The 20,501-nt window shown below is 25.6% G+C and overlaps 3 protein-coding genes across 6 annotated transcripts; 2 read left to right on the forward strand and 1 right to left on the reverse strand.

The window, feature by feature from the left end:
• Positions 1–1,033: 1,033 nt before the first annotated feature.
• Positions 1,034–2,582, forward strand: LOC103579466 (coiled-coil domain-containing protein 12). Its single transcript, XM_008560866.3, has 3 exons — positions 1,034–1,634; positions 2,109–2,247; positions 2,347–2,582. The coding sequence occupies exons 1-3, from the start codon at positions 1,510–1,512 to the stop codon at positions 2,515–2,517; spliced, it is 435 nt and encodes a 144-aa protein (XP_008559088.1). The 5' UTR covers positions 1,034–1,509; the 3' UTR covers positions 2,518–2,582.
• A 63-nt stretch (positions 2,583–2,645) lies between these two features.
• LOC103579039 (carbonic anhydrase 2) lies at positions 2,646–9,899 on the reverse strand. The gene is made up of 6 exons (XM_053739159.1): positions 9,677–9,899; positions 5,624–5,668; positions 5,376–5,537; positions 3,776–4,023; positions 3,480–3,713; positions 2,646–3,359 (listed from the first exon to the last, which is right to left on the reverse strand). The coding sequence occupies exons 1-6, from the start codon at positions 9,714–9,716 to the stop codon at positions 3,135–3,137; spliced, it is 954 nt and encodes a 317-aa protein (XP_053595134.1). The 5' UTR covers positions 9,717–9,899; the 3' UTR covers positions 2,646–3,134.
• A 2,100-nt stretch (positions 9,900–11,999) lies between these two features.
• LOC103579465 (F-box only protein 28) lies at positions 12,000–20,138 on the forward strand. Of its 4 annotated transcripts, XM_053739160.1 has the most exons (7): positions 12,000–12,422; positions 12,593–12,783; positions 13,784–14,009; positions 14,090–14,338; positions 14,673–14,865; positions 15,281–15,651; positions 16,514–20,138. In XM_053739160.1, the coding sequence occupies exons 3-7, from the start codon at positions 13,806–13,808 to the stop codon at positions 16,892–16,894; spliced, it is 1,398 nt and encodes a 465-aa protein (XP_053595135.1). In that variant the 5' UTR covers positions 12,000–12,422; positions 12,593–12,783; positions 13,784–13,805; the 3' UTR covers positions 16,895–20,138. The 4 variants fall into 4 exon arrangements, with proteins under 4 accessions (XP_053595135.1, XP_014300151.1, XP_008559087.1 ...); XM_014444665.2 differs by lacking the exon at positions 12,593–12,783 and having other exon boundaries at positions 12,001–12,422; XM_008560865.3 differs by lacking the exon at positions 12,593–12,783 and having other exon boundaries at positions 12,003–12,422; positions 15,281–15,639.
• Positions 20,139–20,501: the final 363 nt, after the last annotated feature.

The raw sequence follows: 20,501 nt of genomic DNA on the forward strand, positions 1-20,501 counted from the left end.
TTTTAAATAAAATACTTGGGAAAAATTTAAAAAAATTATAATGCTGTAATTAGCTGACATTTAATTTTATTATTTTTTAAAAAGCGATGAATTGTAAAAAATTTTTTTAAAAAATTACACTTGTAGTTTTTTAAAGTTTCTACATTTGCATTTTTTTTTTTAAATTGATTTGTTGGAAAAAAATTCAAAACTTTTAATTGTCTGCTGACTCCAGGATTATAAAAAAATTCGTATTTAGAATTTTTTCAAATATTTTTTTTTTTTGTATTTTTAAAAAAAAATTTTTTTATGACGTCATGTGTCATTAAAATGAATTATAATTTTTTTTGTCAGTACTTAATTTTTTTATTTAAAATTAAAAAAAATTAAATTTATTATCTGCTACTTTCAGCTGAATAATTTAGAAGGTGATTGTTGATAATTAATTTTTACTGTCAATCATTATCGATGTAATTGTATATAATTATTTATAAATATGTCTACTTACTAGGTAATGATATTTTAATTGGAGTTATGATTTGCAACTGAAAATATAAGTACTCGGTCTCGAGGCATCGGAATATCTGCTAAATTCTATTATTACAGTACTTAATTAAAATTTTGATTTATACCTTGTGCGCAGTAATTGCGGCGCAACGCCATCTGTTGAATGAAAATTGTACTCGTTTTTGAACTGAATTTTTTTCTTTCCGTCAGTTCTAGAGTCACCACTATGAAGTTGCTGCGGAAATTTAATATATTTTGATGAACGATATACTAAAAATTGCTCTCAAAATGCTCTTTCAGAATCCACAATTGCTCCAGTCATGAAATTAAAATTTAATAAATTATTATCAATTAAAAAAACGAAACTCATTTTGTGTATAACTCAATAAATAAATTGATTTTCAATACCTATTAACAGCAGAAATTTACGAAAATCTGATGATTTCCAAGTTATTATGCCCTTTTCAAAAAAAAATTTTATTAAAGAATTAAAAAATTAAATCGTTCCCGCCAATTTAAAAAAGCCGTACTCATGCGCACCCTTTTTCCCACTTTCTGCGCTGCCCTACTACCACCTTGACGTCACAAGTCAATTAAATTATGCAGTGTAATTACGATTCCAATTAATTAGCATTAATTTTCAATATTCCATCAATTAAGTCACTGCTTTCGATCGAAATAAAGGGGAGCAATTTAGTGACCGCGATCAATACAAAAAATAAAATTTATTTATCGAGTTTTACACAAAATGAGTTTCGTACTTTTAATTGATGATAATTAATTAGTTGTTAATTTTATGACTGGAGCAATTGCGGATTTTGAAAGAGCACTTTGAGCGTAATCTTTTGGTAAATACGTTCATTAAAAATAATTAAATTTCCGCGCCAACTTAATAGTGGCTCTAGAGTCGCACTCGTAGGGATCTAACCTGCAAAATAAAAGAAACATTTGGTGGAATAAATAAAAGTTTATATAAATTAATGAGTTTTATTGATAGTTCAAATATTTATTTTTTAAATTAAAATGACGGAAGAGAAAATTGGATCTTTAGCTGAGGAAGCTCTTAAACGAAAACAAAGATTAGCTGAATTAAAACGAAAAAATGATGAGAAACAAGAAAATCCTAATGCAGTGGGAAATTTACCCAAGTAAGTTTTATTTTGTAATATTTATTTAAATTTCAAAAATAATCCGGTATTTGACAGATGAATGTGAATGTAACTGACAGGTAGAAATTTTTTAAATTTTTGAATAAATGAATGAAGTGTAAGTACACTAATAATTAAAAAAGTACGTATTGAGATGAATGAAAAATCCGTACGCGCCTTTTTTAAAATTTTAATTTTCATTATTTATTTATTTTAAACTTTATAAAATGTCTCATATCTGGAATATTCATATTAACAATTATCTATGATAATAAAACTTCCTGACGTCTGATAATTTTTGAATTTTTTTAAAACGATAAATTGAAGAAAAAAAAAATATTTAAAAAATTGCAGCTATAGCTTTTTGAATTTTCTACATGTGCATATTTTTTTTTCTTACTGAGTTGTTGAGAAAAAAAAATAAAAAATTTTAGTATCAAAAAAATAATTAACTTATTAAATAATTTATTTCAGACCAAAATTCCGAAGTTATAAACCACAAGATGAAAATTTAAAAGAAAACGTCCTCGAAGATGCTAAACCAGGTGACGTTGAATCAGAAGTCCAAGATCTATTGTCTGCAGCTCAGTCCAAAGTGGTCATTGAAGAACTTGTAAGTTTTCTTTTTTTATCAATTATTAAATTCAAATCCCTACAATATAAATTTTTTATTTATTTCTTTCCTTACTAACTCTAATAAATTTGAATCTAGGACATTGCGAGCTTGGCTCCCCGGAAACCTGATTGGGATCTGAAACGTGACGTATCTAAAAAATTTGAAAAATTAGAACGTCAGACACAGAAGGCCATCGCTGAGTTGATTCTCGATCGTTTGAAAAAAGGAAAAGCGGATAATTTACCAGAGTTGGCGAAAATTAGTTGAGAAAAACGTGATAATTGTATAAGTATGAAGTTTTACCTGATAGATAATAAACTTTATAATTTTTATATTTGATATTATTATTATTTATAACTTAAGAGTAATTAATTATTTAATAAATTATATTTAAGTATCACATTTAAAATTTATTCTCATCTATGTACAGTCGCACTCTTAATTATTTAATTATTTACTTAAAAGTCATGTTCTCACTCGTTTAAATAATAAATAAATTACCCAGAGATTTTCTTAATTATATTTTGACTCAGAGTTAATTGAAGTAACAGACTCAATACCAGATCAAGAATTAATAGCCGGTAAATTGGATGATACTGAAGTTTGCTGATGTCTTATGATTTTTGGATTTTTTTTAAAATGATAAATTAACAAAAAAAAAATATTTAAAAAAATGCACCTATAGTTTTTAAAATTTTCTACACGTCCATTTTTTTTTTTTTTTTTTTTTTTTTTTTTTTTTTTTTTTTTTTGTAACTGATTTGTTGAAAAAAGTTTAAATTGTCTGTTAACTTCAGGATCATTAAATTTGAATATTAAGTGGACATTGGGTCTCTAACCTTAATTATTATAAATTATAAATAATTTAAAAAAAATCACTTAATTTAAATACCGAAGAATGCAAACCATAATTCTGGTGGAATTGCAAACAGTAGTGCGAAAAATGTTATCGATAACGAAGAAGTTGGTTTAGTTTCTCCAGAATTATCATACAGGTCACTTATCACAACATTGTTGAAAATTTTTCTCCCCTCCAGAGACTGGACCGGCCGGAAGTTGTGAGTAAGTTTTTGTTTGCCAAATGTTTTCACATTTCTGAACGCTTCGATCTGTTTTTAAAGAAAAATTTTATGAATATTTTAAATTAATAGCCGAAGTTACTCCGACTGCGCTAAAATAATTAATGACGACTGTGCTAATTAATAATTATAAAATAAATTAAGACTCACTTGCTCATGAGTTAAACGGAATGAGTCTTTGAAGTCAATCCATATGACGACTTCTGAACATGGAGGAGTAGTAAGAGACCCGTGATATGTATAGTAATTAGAGACAATTATTTCACCTGGTAGTAATAATTTTTCGGGATTTATTGGTGCATTTAGTGTTATATTTGTGTTAACTTCTTCAATCATGGGAAGTGCTGCCACTAGAGGTTCATATGATTCATTAAATTCGTCGACCTAAAAAATTATGTAGCATGAATACATCAATGTATGTAGTAATTAAATTAATTTAAAATTACCTCCACAAAGTAAGCAAGAACTGCGAGACCATCGGAATAATGCACCGCGGCTTCCATTGATCCGTAAGTTTTTTTGTAAAAGACCGCGTGGAGTTCCATCGCGAATGCGTGATTATTAATACGATCTTCAGAGCCCTCGTTGTCGTCGGAACCCCAGTGAAAGTGCATTTGTTTGAAGACGTAGGGGTACGCATCCAAAGGACCTCCATATATTCTTATAAGTTCCGGATTTTTGAATGTAATTAATACTAAAAATATATTAATTTATGAGTAGTAATTACTTTCGATCGGTTATTAATTGATACTTTAATTACTCTGTCGTTAATTTTTATTTTAAATAATTTATTTTTTGAAACCCTATTAATAAAATCCATGGAGAATATTATGGATTTATATAAAAAATCCATATGGGGAATTAAGTATTTATATAAAAATCCATGGGAATCAACATAAGAGAGTACTGAGTTATATGGGAAATTATGGATACCTGGATTTCCGTATAGGAAATCCATATGGAAAATTATAGATTTATATAAGAATTCATATGGGAGTCAACATAGGAAAGTACAGATTTATATAGGAATCTATATGGGAAACTACGGATACCTGGATTCCCATATGGTAACCTGTGGGTTTATATAAAGGTCTATGGGAATTAATATAGAAAAGTACAGATATACATAGGAATCCATATGGGAAACTATAGATTTATATAAAGATTCATAGAAATTAACATAGAAAATTACGGATTCATATAGAAAAGTATGAGTACTTAGATTTCCATATAAAAATATATACAGGACCCTGGATACCTGAATTCCTATATTATAAATTTATATTGGAAACTGGATACCTGGATTTCTATGGAAAAATTTAATATACATAGTGAACTAGGTATACCCACATAGAAATCTAAACTAGATCCCCATATGGATTTATCATGGTTTAGATTCCCATGGGAGATGATTGTAAAAATCCCCATAGCAATCCATACTAAATTTCCATATAAATTTTGGCATAGTTTGAATTCCCATAGAAAATGATTGTAAAAATCTCCATAGGAATCTATATTAGATTTTCATATGAATTTGGGATAGTGTCGATTCCCATGGGAAATCAAATAAGAATCTATACCATATCCAAAAAATCCCATAGAATCTACTCAAATGGATCAAAAACCCCATAAAATCTAATAAACTTGTATTCTACTTGGTTTCTATGGGATTTTTGACCAATTTCAGTGAACTCTATGGGAACTTTTGGATAGAGAGTAGAAATCTATGCTGGATTCCTGTAGGAAACCATCCAAAAACGCCATATAGGATTCCCACGTAGAATTTTTTTTATAGAGAACTTAAAATTCTTTTTTTAATCATCATTTTTTCTTTTTTTTCCAAAACGGCAAAATATTTAATTCACATAACTGAGAATTGAATCTTTTGACGTTTATCTTAAACCCGCATTACAAAGAAAAGCTTCATTTGATAATTTTAAATGATAAATAAACACGTGGTATTTAAATAATATAATCCCCATACAGGGCTGAGGTTATTTAAATCCTATGAACTTTTTTTTTACCGGGAATTTAAAAAAAAATTACCAGTGTGCCCATTATTAGTAAGCGTTGTTTCTTGAGGCTCTTGAAGGCCCACAAATTTGAGTGAAGGAAATCTAACGTCCTCGACATCATGGTCTTCAATATTTATGGGTGATTGATGTTTTCCTTTACAAGTTTGAAATTCTTTGTTCCAATATTGCGGTCCTGCAAAAAAAAGTATAAGAAATGTTTCTGCAATCATGAATAAAAATAATTTATCATAAGTAAACAAAGTCAATGACTTTACGTACCGAGAATCCCATCGTAACTGAAGTTGTGATGCCCCGATGATTTATCTAAAAAATAATAAAAGTGTTTCCATCAATTTATTCATTTAAAAAAATTTTTTTTCTAAGATATTTCATATATTTATTATAAAAAAAATTAACTGTTAATTTATTTGATATATTTATTGTTAAATAAAATAAATAATTCAGTAGCTGTCTTATTTGTCATCGGAAATATGACAGTACTCATGACAAAGTAACTTATTGCAATATATATAATAAAAATGTACATATATATATTTATATATTTATATAGACTGTAGACATACGTATAAACGTAATAGTCTCAATTAATAAGTTTACATACAAGTCCTCGACCTTCAAATAAAATTACGATATCATACTCATTATATATATATATATATATACATATATATATATATATATATATATATATATATGTGTGTGTAGTTAAAAAATTTTTATATTTACTATTAGCGTCAATGTAAATGTTGTAATCCCAATAAAAAAAATTATAAAAAAAAAAAAAAAAAAAATTTTTTTAATTTAAATACCGTGAGAATTTATTTGCTGCGTAAGATCCGTTAAGATTTTCATTGTTTTTAAACCAACGATCTCTTGCATTGTTTATCATTTCCAACAATCTTTGATACATATATATATATTTATTTATATATATATATTATATGTTAACAGACATTTCCTCTGTTTTTTTTTGTGAAATTAAAGTAATGATAATAATAAATTTTTTAGTTGGGTAATTTTTGTTCGGCATAAATTTATTTATTTACTTAACATATTTTTAAAAATATCACTAATTTACATAAATTTATTTGGGTATTTATTGAGAAATTTAAAAATTAAAATAAATATTTATTTAAAATTTTTTATATATGTATTCATATAGCAATTGATGATATTATCCTTCACCTAGTTGGCAAAAGACTCCAGAATAATATGAAATTTTATTGTCACGAGTTATCCTGTCCCATTATTATCAAGGACAATGAGGAAAACGTGTATTTATAAATAAAATTTATTTTAACAATTATTTCATGCAATCGGAAACTGATTTCGAGTTAAAAAAATATATATATTTTTAAAATCTAGATGTATCTTTGTTATACAATTATTATATAAATATATATTATTATATATATTAAAATACTATAGGTGGGAGATTGTTATAGTTATGTGATTCTGAAATTCAAATCTTAAATTACGTAATACAATTAACTTGTAATGTTATATACTAATTTTAATTAGCAACTTATATATATTTGTAATTAACAATGTATTGAAATTTGAAAATAAATCATTTTTCATACATCAATTAATTAATTGATCAACTAAAAATAAGGATGAGTTAATTTCGAAGATATTAAACAGATTCGTCTTGTCAATTATTTGTGAGTGATTGACTGCAGTTTTTATCAACTCGCGATAGTTAATTTTAATTATAGCGCTCATATGATTCATTTTTGTTTCAATTATTTATAATGAGAAATAATTATTTTTTTTTTTTTGTTCTAGAACAAAATGTGAGTCAAAAGTTACGGAAATTTTTATTTTACTGCAATTTTATGTATGAGATGAAAAAATTAACTGGGTTTTAATAGACATTATATATACATTTAAATATACTGAGTAAATGTTTTAAGTGAAAACTTTTAATAGAGATCCGAAAGTATCTTACGGTAAATTTTTTTTTAACTAAAAAAAAGTATGACGTTTATTAGGTAATAACCCAGTACCCTATTGAGGAACTAGTACCTGATCACTCATGTATTTGTATATCTATATTTAGTAAATATATATATATATACATGAAGTGATTGAGTACTAGGTCTTTGACCTTTGGTCATTTACATTTTATTTTTTTTTTTAAAAAGTAAATTAATGGGTAAGAAAAATTTTATATAAAAAATCGTTTGATCAAAAATATATTTATATATTTGAGTATATAAAAAAAAATATATGTTAATATATCATAATTTGATATACACTATTTGTCATGTTTAAAAATAAAATAAAATTTATAAAATAAATAATGAATGAGTGAATTTATCAGATGTAATGTAACTACTGTATGAAAAGAATTACATTGTAAAATATACTAGTATTCGATATATTTTAAAAGCGTCATAAATATCAAATTATATATGTAAACATGCATGATCTTTTATATAATCGATTGTATTATTCTAACATATTATTAATTGTATCAAAGGTTGTGTATAAGATAAAATATATATATATATATATATATATATATATATATATATTTTTTTTTTTTTACCGCAATATCATATTTAAATGTTTATCGTTAAATTTTTTTTACAATCCGGGAATTAAAATAAATCAATAAAATTCAGTTCTTTTAACCCCAAGATAAATTTTCTAGACAAAATAAATTTTTTTAAAATGACGGTCCCTTTAATTAATGAATGAAATGATTAATTAATTCTCAGTATTTATTTAAAGACAAATCAGTATTAATTTTTATTTATTTCTTAGAATCATTACCGCAAATTTACTCAGTTGATTAATTTCTATTCTTGATATATATACGTTCATATCAAATGTAAAAAAAAAAAGTTGTAAACATGTAAAAAATGCATGTAAGCATTTATAGTAAAAGGAAACAGTCTCACATGAACTTAATAAATAACTGCGAACATTAATCTGTCAGAATTATGATAACAGTTAATTATTATTTCCTATCAATAAATAAAAATGAGGAATAAGAGAAAAAAAAAAAAACAAAAGTTATGTCACGATGTGGTGATGATTAATTTGAATTAATATTTGTATCACGGGTTTTTTTTATATCGCGCATTGTTATTTCTTTCTTTCTGACTTTGTTTAAATTTTTTTTTTACTACTTTACATGCATCATGTCGTGACGCTACCGGAAGTATAAAAAATATATTAGGATGACCGATGCACGAAGTGTATTATAGATTATATTATTAAAATATAAATAAATAAATGAATACTACGTGACTTTCTTTACTTGTAACAGATAAAGCTAACGGTCAATGGCTAACTTTGTTTTTTGTTCGGTTTTGAACAAAATATCCTGTTACGTTTTTTTTTTTTTTTCTGCTTTGTGAGAAGATTTTACTAGACCATTTATCTTCTGACAGCAGAATTTTTTTTTTCTTATTCTACTTTTGCAGAAAATTTTTCTTTAAAAATGTGACCGTTCTTTCAGGTAGTTTACTTTAGATGCCGGCGCATTCTTTCAAATTTTATTTTTTAAATGAAAAAATATTTTTTTTTATTTTTAAATGAAAAAATATTTTTTTTTTATTTTTAAATGAAAAAATTTTTTTTTTTTATTTTTAAATGAAAAAATATTTTTTTTTTTTTATTTTTAAATAATAAAAAATTTTATTATGCGTATGGAAATAAAAAATAAATATTTAAACTATGCAAAATTTATTTTTAAGTACAATAACTTTTTCAAACTTCGCGGTATTTAATTTTTTAAACAAATAAATAATAATTAGTACATATTATGTTGAAAAATAATTTTAAACTCATTTATTTGTTAATTATTCATTCATTATTTTTTTTTTTTTTGTTAATTTATTCATTTGACAGTTTCCGAATTTTTTTTTTCATATGCAAATTTAATGAAATATTTAATAAGTTATAAATTTGAAATTTATTGTCTATAATTTTAAATAAATAAATTTTTAATATCGACGTTTAGTCCCGAAATTTTTTATTTTTTTTTAATTATAAGGCCGCGAATTTAAAAAAAATAAAATAAAATTGCAAACAGAAGGTACGGAATTAAAAAATAGATAAAATATTTTATTAGCAATGTAAGGACGTTTTTAATGGACAATTAAAAATAATTTTAATGTCTTACTGTTTAGAAACATGTAATTTAATGTCTGTAACTATTAATTATCTTTAATATAATTATCGTACTTGTAAATAAATTTTATTAATTTTTTAAATCCTTTGATTCGAAATTTAATTTTTAAATTTTTTGAAAAAAATATATGACATATTTTTATAAATAAAAAAAAGTAAACTTACAAGTAAATAAAAAAGTGATGAAAATAATTTTAAAATCCATTTTACACGAAATTTAAACGTCGCACCTTTGAATCAACGGAGTTAAGTTCGAACTGTTGAGTTCGCGTTAGCTATTATATCGTCCGTCAACTCGCGATAGCACAAACACGAGTAAAGAAACGGGTATTATGTGCAATACAATACTCTACCGTCAGAAGTGTAGTGTAGGGATAACATAAAAACGATGAGGGGACTAAACATCATAGCACACAAGTCATAACTGATGAAGGAAAGAATGTTGTAGACCAATGGGATTTTTTTTTGTTAATAATAAAAATTATAGATGTATTTAATTGTGGGGGTGATTGATGTGTCTGATTAATGTCAGAGGGTGAAATAAAATGGAATGAAATGATTTTTTTATTCATATTATAATCTAAGATTTTATTTAAATAATCACGCTCATTTAATTATATAAGGTTTTTATTATTATGGAGTAAAATCATTTCATTTTTATTGATACGTTTATAGATTATTATTATTGAAGAAACTTTTACTTTTTTATAGAATTGTATTGAGAGTAAAAAATTTTATTTAATATAAGTCTATTCATTAATTTTTGTTTGAATATTTTTTTAATTTTTGGTGGGAAAAAAAGTAAATTTGAATTTTGAAATTTGTTACTTTATTTTTGGACTTGGAGTAAAAAAAAAAAATTGATAAAAAAAGTCACTAGTTTGTCATTTTGGTAAATAAATTTATAAATTGGTTTAAAAAAAAAAAAAAAAGTTTTTAATTTCTAAAAAATGATAAATTGTCATTTAAATTGATGATAAGGATTCACGAGAATAAATTTAGAAATGATATTGTGATGGCATAAAAAATGATATCGATAAATATTCAGATATTCATAAATTTTTTTTTAAATATATGACGCAGTTGGAGTCACGGATTAAATACTTGAATTATAAAATTTTTCCTCATCAAAATTATTCCTCAGCTACGTACAAAAAATATATGTTTTTACAGTCGACTACTCGTTATAAGCCTGCTAGTAAAAAGTCTCTTTCCCTCAATCAGGAGTTACTGAGTCCAAAAAATTTCCCCCACTTAATCACTCTAAGGAATTTCGTACTGGAGTCCGTTATCAGCCTCAGTTAAAATTGTCAATTATAAACTAAGAGTAGGAAAAAATATAAAAATTAATGATGATAATTTACTATCTATGTTTCGCGGAAAATAATTTAATCATTAATGAGTAAAATATAATTTATTGCTGATAATTGTAATGATGAATGACATTTGAAGCTTCTGTTACAATTTAAAAGTTTTATTGAGCATTAAGTTCATCAATAAAATTATTATTATTATTACTGTAATTAATACTGTTGTCATTATAATTAAAATTACATTTAGTGTAAAAAGATAAGTATTTATTTTAGCGCTTTAAGCACCAGGAAAATCGGGATAGTCGCGTGTGTAACAAAACGTAAATCTGACGTTTAAAATCAAAAGGCTTATAACGGGTAGTCGATACCAAAATTAAATGCACGATAGTCGGAAGACTGAAACTCATAGAAAAATTTCCCTACGACCCCTAGACCAAGCTTATGACGATTAGATTAAAGATTTACTTTTTTTTATAATTAAAAAAATATATGAAAATAATCACCTCTATTTTCAAATTTAAAATAAACAAGCTTCCGATTTAGTCTTTCAGTACTACATCCAAAGTTGCACACTTGGCTTTGACATCTTTAAGATAAGAGTTTTGAGGCTGTTTTATGACCTATTGATATGACACTAAAATGTTAACAAAACAATCAGAAATTTATGTCACCGAAAAAATGGATGCTTAAAATTAAAGACTGATTACAAGTGACGATACAAAGAACATTACAAATAGTTATCAAATGTCATCCAAACAACTTATCAATTGATGAATTTTTTGAAAATGAGAAAAAGAGCAAAACTTTTCTATGACTTCCAGGTTCAATATCCTTACGTCTTGTATTTAAAAAAACTTTGAGACAAAATAAAATCATCTTTTAAAAAGACATCTTAAAGTTGTCTGTGCTACTTGAGATACTGGTAAAATTCCCGCGAAAAATTCAAAATTCAAATAACAAAAGTAAAAAAAAAGTGACATGACAGGTGACACTTATCACTGCTTATCATTCGGTATCTTCATTATCAATTATCTCTCCGTCTCTCCCCTGTCTAAAAATTTCCACCCCCACTCCAGTCTGCATTACCGACAATATTTTAGAGGGAAAATTTTTTGCCAATAAACTCCACGCATAGTAACTAGCGCCACATGTATCACTCACAAGTGAGACGGAAAAACAACTAGAGAAAGATAAAAAATAAATAACGTAGTGAAAAGGAAATGGACTAGTCCCATGTCCCAACTAGTCCGTAGTTATATTTTCCGTGGATACTTAGCAGTGTTTTGTGTTTATGAACAATACGTAAATATATATATTACACTGATCACTAGTTTTAATACCCACACATACAAGTGATTAAATACTTGAGTAATAAAATAATAGTGACAAAACACAGCTACATCCATAAAAACCGTTTGCTCAACGCACAGTCGTTGCACAAAAATAAAATAATAAATACCCGTCATTGGAGTGGACAAAAATATTTATATTTACATAAATATTTATTTAAATATCTCCAATAGCCCGTATCCATGTCGTTAATTAAATAAACATTAAAATAACCAGTGTCCAGTGTTATTTTAATTAAATAAAATCACGTAAGTTGCTTTGTTGTCATCCATCACTTAATATCTCCATTTTAAACAATTCCATGACGTACATACATTTATACATAATTATTTACACTTATCCTTAAAAAAAAACAATTATTTTCTAATCATGTTTTTAAATTGACGTCTAATTACTCACACAAAATTATTTTTTACAGGAATTATTTATTTGCCTTTTAAATAAACGCTCAAGTATTTATTTGAATCGGGTGCGGTTTAATTTTGCAGATTATTAATTTTCAAGTGATTAATAATTAATTAAAACTATTAATTATGTACATAAAATAAAGGGACAATTTTTCTGATAATTAAAAAAAAAAATTAGTGAACAAAATTAAAAAATGTCAAGGTATTAAATTGACGTTGAAATGTCTGTCGCTTTAAAATACTAACCTACGCAATAATTTTTTTTTAACTTAAATATTAATTACTAATTAATATATTTTGTATAAAAAAAAAAAAAGAAAAAAACGGCGCTACGGTTTTAATTTTTTTTGAATCAGAAAACGTGCGAACTTGGAGTAAAATTATCTATTTATTTATTTATTTACTTAAATAATTGAATTATTTGATGGGATTTGTTAGAAAATATCGAGTGGGATTAAATAAATAAATAAAAAAATAAAATTTACGAATCTGTTGGCATTTAGAAACTCGTTGTTGGGATCATGGAATAGAAGGGACGGCAGGAGGGAATGCAGAGTGCAGGGGGTTGGTGACTACTGAGGGGATAAAGGAGAGGGAAAAAAATGAGTGAAAGAGAGTACAGAGTAGTGAGTTTGGTAGTAAAGTAATAGGAATAGAGAAGAGAGAAAAATATATGAGAGAAGAAGAGAGTAGAGGAAAAGTAACCAGAGAGAGAGGGAATTAGTTTTTCTTTTAGTACCGAAAGGGAGCTGAATGTAAAAGCTCTTTCAATTCGTGTGTGCTCGTGTGTATTTGAGGTTGATTGCGTTTGAGAAATAACAGTTGGATTGTTGTTGAATAGCTACAGCACGACACCAAAGAGAGAAGAGAATATATAGTAGTTTTGTTAATAGTGCAAGAGAGATCGATTCTACCAGAGGTTTTTTTTCGCTTACTTTTTTTAATATCCAAGTGCTTGTGTTTAAAGTCTTTGATTACATGCTCGGATATTCTATTGAGTTAATTAAAGGGCTTTGCTATTAGACTGATGTTCAATCATTTGTTGACAAAATTCAGGGAAATGTTAACCGAAAATTATTAGGGTTTAAATTTGCTCATTAAACTGTTAATAATAATATTGATGTTGTTACAAAGACTTTTAATTGCTTACTGAAGAGTTTGAATACGTCGGCTGGTTGTTTATTTGTTTATTTATTTTTTAGCTAGACGGGAAGAGGGGCCAAGATGGTGTCCACTCGCCAGTCTAGTAATATGGGAAGCAAAGTCGATGGCAATGAATCTGGACGTAAACATGGACAGCATGCTAGCGCTCGTTCCTCGCCTGAACCAGCACCTAGACGCAGTCTTAATATCCTGGATCTACCCCCAGAGATTTTCGAGAAAATCACCAGCTACTTGGACTACCACACTGTCGCGAATATGCGTCCGGTTAGTTTTGTTGTTGTTGTTTTTTCTTTTTTAAATTAAGAAATTATTGGAGTCAAGGAATTGATAGAGCGGTTGTTTAGGTATGCCACCAAATGAATTCGATATGCGGCTCGATATTGAGCTCATCGTTCCAACGAGTCCAAGCACAAATGCTGAGTCGTTTTCATGGAATAAAAGCCAAGATGCCCAGACGTGAATCTGCTCGTCGCAACCATCCACTGTCCTGTGAATCAGATATTATTGAAACTGTTCACATGCGGCTTACTTTGTTACAAATGACGTTTGGCAAACACATTGAACGTAAACATTGCTGCTTTTTTCCTGGTTTGGTAATTATTATTTTGTCTTTATCTTTACTCAATGTTTTATTTTATTTTTTTATTTTTCATCAACTAATATTTATTTTAAATTAATCCATATATTTTTATTTTTTACTCAAATATTTTTATTTTGACTTCAATCGATATTGACTTTAATTTTAACTCAATTTTTATTATTTTTTTTACTCCAAATATTTTGTCTTGACTTCAATTTTTTAAATATTTATTTTGACTTCAGATTTTTTTTTTATTTTTTTTTTTTTGACATTTTAATTCCAATTATATTTTTTAAATTTAACTCCATAAATTTTTATTTAGATTGAAATTTTTTTTTTTTTGACAGATTCTAGATGAAGTTAACCGTGTTTTACACTACATCAAAGTAACACCAAAACTTGTAAAGCCATACAAAGTTACTGATGAATTATTTGATTTGAGTACAATGGCTATGGAATTTTTCAAAGAGCACATTGAGCCAACTCTGCCAGAAATTGCATGCTTTGGTGATTTTCTTGATATTGCTAGCACATTTTCAAGTATGTAAACTACTACTATTATTATTATTATCTCCATTTATCACAAGAACGCTTGTACACAGAATTTTATTTTATTTTTTATTTCAAAAAATAAATAATTTACTTTGTATATTTAAATTTTTTTCTCCATCAATACCACGAACCCATAAAATTATTATTTATTTCGTATAAAAAAATATTTAAAATAAAATAAATTTATCATAAAAAAAATTCTTAACAAATTTTTTGAGTCCAACCGCAAGTATCTCTTTTTATTCACGTGGAAAGTGTAACGGAAACGCCATAAGTATAAACTTTAACGCAATTTCGTTTCATTTTTCTCAGCTGTAAAAAGAAAGCTACCGTTCCCTCAAGCCTAACAGTAATAATTATATATTATATATAATTAATTGATTATTTAATAAATTATTTACAGCGTCAAGTAGCGTAAGCAAACCATTCCTCTGTCTGGATACTCTACCAATGGCTGATAGCAGTGATTGCAGTAGCAGTAGCATAGAATGTTCATCCCGACCTTCATTACACGACGAGCCCGAATTACTGGAGATAAATATGCCGCCCCAATCGAATATGGTACTCAGAAAACGCATACGTAAAATAAAACAAGGAATGAAGAGATATAACAGTCAGTTATTATTGATGAGACGTGACCTCAAGTCTTGCAAAGCTAAAATTGCCGAACAGCAGAAACAAATTCTCGAATACGCTAATCGGCTTGATGATAATGATAAAAAAAATGAAGAAACTTCGAGAAAGTTCAGCACTCTGCTACAGGTATTTACTAAGGTACTATTAGATGCATCGATGTCTAAATCTGATGCATCTTTAATTTAGTTCCTAAGTAATCTTTGAAATTTTTAAAATAAATATTAAATTTATTTAATTATCGAAAATGTGCGAGTTGTGTTCGAATTTAATCAAATCGAATTAGATATTCGAAAATTTTCTAATTATCCGTAACTTTTTGTATAATTTGTAATTTTTCGTCTAATTCGTAATTTTTTAATGGAGAGCAAAACTGACAAAAATTTAAATTATTTTAAAAAATCAACGTTTTAATTAGCAAATTGTCGAACTCAATAGCTTTTAGTTGTTGATTCTGTGCAATTTTTAAATAGTGGTAGTAAAAAAAAATATTATTTGAGTAACCTGGAGACAAATATTATACATACTAGATATCGAATTGATTTTTAGATGAAAAAAAAATTTTTAAATTAATTTTTCTTCACATGAATTGAGGATTTTCTGAAATGGACTCAGACAATTTACAAATTAGAACGTCAAAATTTTTGAAAATTATTTAAAAACTTGCAAATAATTTGAAAACTTACACGGGAAAAAATTGTAGTCACCACAACAGCAGCTGTAGTTAAGGTTACTACAAGTTGGAGTACAAAAATGTCAATTCCAACTTAGAACCTCAACTACACGTGTAGTAGTCAGTACTAATTATATAGTATCCTTTAATACAAATTAGAGTAATTGATACTACAATATTTTACTTCAGTACTGTGGTTAGAACTACAATTTTTTTTCCGTGTACGAATAATTCAATTCGATTTGACACAAATAATTCGTAAGTTCGAACTATTCGCACATCCCTATTATTTATTTATTAATAACTTTGTTTTTTTTTTTTTTTTTTTAGGAATTAAATAAATGCAAGACAGAATTACAGTACTGGCGATCAAAATCACCAGCAATACCTGTTTGCAATGGATGCGGTCAGTCGATGCCGATGCCTGCTGAAGATTTGCAAGCACTAGCTAATCAATCGGCCAGCGTATTAGCAGAATCATTTGCTGAACCACTTAATTTCATTCCTATTGCTTTTGATAGTCCTACTGAATCAACTCAAGATCAATTATCCCAGCAGTCGACATCACAGTTATCAGTAATGGCACCACCAAAAGCACCACTTTCTGTTCCCACAAAACGAAAAATTTCCGTCGATGACATTACGTCTGATGGAAATAAAAAATCACGACGCACTGTGAAGTCGCGTCAAGCAAAACGTTCGAAAATTTAAAAAAAAATAATGGTACAAAATTATGTAATTAATAATAATAGATTTGATTAATTGATATATTGATCATATAATTTATTTCCAATGGAATATTAAATGATCTTTATTATTATTAATTTATTAATTTTATACGTTTTATTTCTTGCAGGATTGTCGTAAGTGTTCATTTTTTTAAAATTTATTTAAGAAGTTTATTTTATTTAGTAATTAGTTTTAATTACGTACTTTTTTTCGCTTTCATTTTTATCAGTAATTAATTATAATTTAGAATTTTTTCTTAATTATTATTAATTATAATTGGAGAAAATTTATTTTGTTTTAATTTAGAAAAATAATAAGACGAAATATTTTTTAAAAATTTGTTATATAGTTTAAAAAAATAAATTATTTAAATTTTAATTTTGCAAAATTATGATTTAAAGACATACGTAAATTTAATTTATATTTATATGTAAATAAAATGAATCACGGATCGAGGAATTATTTTTAAAATTTAAATATTGTTGGGTTGAATAGAAAAAAATAGTAACGAAATTTAAAAAAGTTTACGTTAAATTTTACTAAATAAATAAACTTCTTATAAATAAAAATTTAGTTAATTATTATTATTATTATTATTACGACTAATTAATTTAATGTGTTTACTTTGTGACACTGAGGACAATATCCGTGCGGAGAACTTGCCGTAGCTAAATAAATTAAAAATTATAAATCCGAATTAATATTTTTAAAAATTATAACAGAGTAATAAAATAAAAATTTAAACTGTTATAATTTTTTTCCTTATTTTTTTTTTTTTTTTTTTTTTTTTTTTTTTTTTTTAATATATAATTCCTTATATTTTGTTATTTCTAATCATCTTCTGTACGAATTTTCGTGTCAGTGAGGAGGTGAATTATTTTATTTTAGCTCAATTGTAAATCAGTTTTAATTGTAGAAAAAAAAATCATCACGATTGTATAAAAGAAAAAAACGTCGCAATTAAGATTGCAAATTGTATAATTGTAAATTTGATGCGAATTGATGAAATTGTAAAAAAAAAAAAAATGATTAAATTATCTCACTGATCGAAATAAACTATCAATTAACGACCACTTACTGATATAATTATTTACAACTAATGAAATAATTATTAATTAATGAATTAATTAATAAATGGAACAGTAGAACAAATAAAAAATAGAGAAAGTGTAGTTGATAATAATATATGAAGTATTCATGATTATTATTATACTTATACTTAAATATATGTAATTAATATCAATAACAAATATTTACTTTAATACAAATAAATAAAACAAATAATAAATATATAGTTTAAATCTATATTATATATATATATTTGAATGGAGATGTTAGACATATGTGCTTAAGGCATTTTAGTTGTAATTTTAAAAATCCATCATATTTATTATTAATGCACTGTGAAAAATTTGCGAAGTGAACGCGAAGTGGATTTTTTATTTATATAATTCTGTTGGAGTGAATTTCATTTCGAAGGAGTTTCGGAAAATATTAATTATTAAAAAATTACAAAGACAAAGTGAGCTTAGGTCTTTGATATTTAGACATTTATATTGAGTACGGAAATAATTACGAGCTTCCTTTTCATATATTCACGCGAAATTATTTTTAAAAATTATAACCAGCTGATAATAAAACTTTAACAAATATAATTACACTGAGACACAAACTGTCGTATGACTTACATTAACCATATCACGAGATAACATTTCATATTGCACCGAAACATAAAATATTCCCATAAAAACTATGTCACTACAGCTATTCAATAATTTAATATTTTCACTATGTATTATATATATGAAATTATAATTTAGTGAGTTACTAAAACATTTTATAAATTAAAAAGATAATATTTTAAGTTTAATTATTAATATCTCATTGAATTATTTATTTAAATAATTATGTTTATAATTAACAGCTGTTTCTATTAAATATTAATTTATTTAAGTATTAAAACTCCGGACCGGTGAATGGGGATTTAAATAAAATTCGCGTCACTTCGAAATCTCTCTGCATATAAAAAAATCCCTATTTACTCCCGATTTTTCACAGTGTAGTATTAATATTAATTAATAATGATTGATAAATATAAAGAAATATATATTGATTACAGAAAAAAAAAATCTATATAAATATATAGGAATGAAAGAGATTGAATGCACGGGAAACAAATATATACATATATATATATATATATATATATATTGATAAATTTAATTTGGACGTCATAAAATAACAAAAAAAAAAATTAACAAATTATATTTTGAAAAAAAAAAGTGACCTTTCATGGGGTGCATTTGGAAATATTCTAGATTATGGCTTAAAATATACAAGTAGCGCGAAAATTTTTAAATATTTAAAATAAATTGTAAATCGTAGAAGTTAAGAGAAGTTGTCGTCTTTAGTTTGATTTATTAAAATTAAAATTCAAACAGGTGTCAATATTTTAATTGAATCGAGAGCTTTTTTTTTATATTTCAATTTTTTCTAGTGAGAAGTAAAAAAAAATATTTTAGTTTCAAATTTAAATATTTTGGCGCCAATTGTTATATTTAACTAGAGCTAGAGAATTTTCTAATGCACTCTGAAAATTTTTGGAATCAATTTAAAATAAAAATTAATTAAATTTTTTTTTTTTTATGAAAAATAATATTATTTTATTATTTTTTTAATCAAATCAATAGCGATGGGGGGCGGCTACTAACTTTGATTTAAAATTTTCATAACTGATTAATTTAAAAAAATCAATAATTTATTTATTAATTTAATGATAAATAATATCCGTCCCCTAGTGATACAACAAACGAAAAAGATAAAATAAAATCATGAGACAAGATAAATATTAATGAATATATAAAAATATAATGAAAATGATATTAATAATAAAAGTAAATAAATAAATTAATGATAATTGCAATCATTTATTTCAATTAATTAGTAGAGAAGGATCGACTAAACAATTACACGATTAATAATCGTGAGTAAATGAAATAAACGGTCCTCTGCATCAGAGATTAATGAAAGAAAAAATTAAAAATAAAATTGTATAATCCAACAGTCCGCACAACTTGCAAATTACTTAATGATTCGTTACTATTATAAATAAATGAATTTAAAATTATAAGTAGAAGCGAATAATGTCAAAGCTCCTGCTAGCATTACATTGTACGCCAAGAAATATATATAAATACATATATATTATTAAAATCAATAATTAACAATGAATAAAAAAATTATATTATTAATTGATTTTATGTCTCACTTATTTTACTCAATAATTTATTTTATTGTCATTTTTTTTTTGACAGTATAGTAATCCTGTGTACAGGCCCAGAATATCAAGCATGCGATTTTTTAAAATACATATCGATCTTACGAAAATTTGATTTTAAGTAAAACGAGCTCGAGTGTAATTATTTTCGTTACATTTCCCGTAAATAATTATTTGGAAAAAAAATTTAATAAAATGAATTTACTTTCAGTAATAAAAAATCATAAAACATTTTGAAAAATTTTGAAATCAACTTACATTTGCCGCCATTTTTACTTCTCGCCGATCAGCCACAAGCACTCTCACAAATTA

The sequence above is a fragment of the Microplitis demolitor genome, chromosome 5, assembly GCF_026212275.2.
Source record: "Microplitis demolitor isolate Queensland-Clemson2020A chromosome 5, iyMicDemo2.1a, whole genome shotgun sequence".
Classification (NCBI taxonomy): Eukaryota; Metazoa; Arthropoda; class Insecta; order Hymenoptera; family Braconidae; genus Microplitis; species Microplitis demolitor.

Coding starts and splice junctions, on each gene's coding strand:
- LOC103579466 (XM_008560866.3), top strand. CDS start 1,510: ATGACGGAAGAGAAAATTGGATCTTTAGCTGAGGAAGCTCTTAAACGA. Junction 1,635..2,108: donor GCAGTGGGAAATTTACCCAA/GTAAGTTTTATT, acceptor AATTTATTTCAG/ACCAAAATTCCGAAGTTATA. Junction 2,248..2,346: donor AAGTGGTCATTGAAGAACTT/GTAAGTTTTCTT, acceptor ATTTGAATCTAG/GACATTGCGAGCTTGGCTCC.
- LOC103579039 (XM_053739159.1), bottom strand. CDS start 9,716: ATGGATTTTAAAATTATTTTCATCACTTTTTTATTTACTT. Junction 5,669..9,676: donor CATCACTTTTTTATTTACTT/GTAAGTTTACTT, acceptor ATTATTTTTTAG/ATAAATCATCGGGGCATCAC. Junction 4,024..5,375: donor TACTAATAATGGGCACACTG/GTAATTTTTTTT, acceptor ATATATTTTTAG/TATTAATTACATTCAAAAAT.
- LOC103579465 (XM_053739160.1), top strand. CDS start 13,806: ATGGTGTCCACTCGCCAGTCTAGTAATATGGGAAGCAAAGTCGATGGC. Junction 14,339..14,672: donor GCTGCTTTTTTCCTGGTTTG/GTAATTATTATT, acceptor TTTTTTTGACAG/ATTCTAGATGAAGTTAACCG. Junction 14,866..15,280: donor TATTGCTAGCACATTTTCAA/GTATGTAAACTA, acceptor AATTATTTACAG/CGTCAAGTAGCGTAAGCAAA.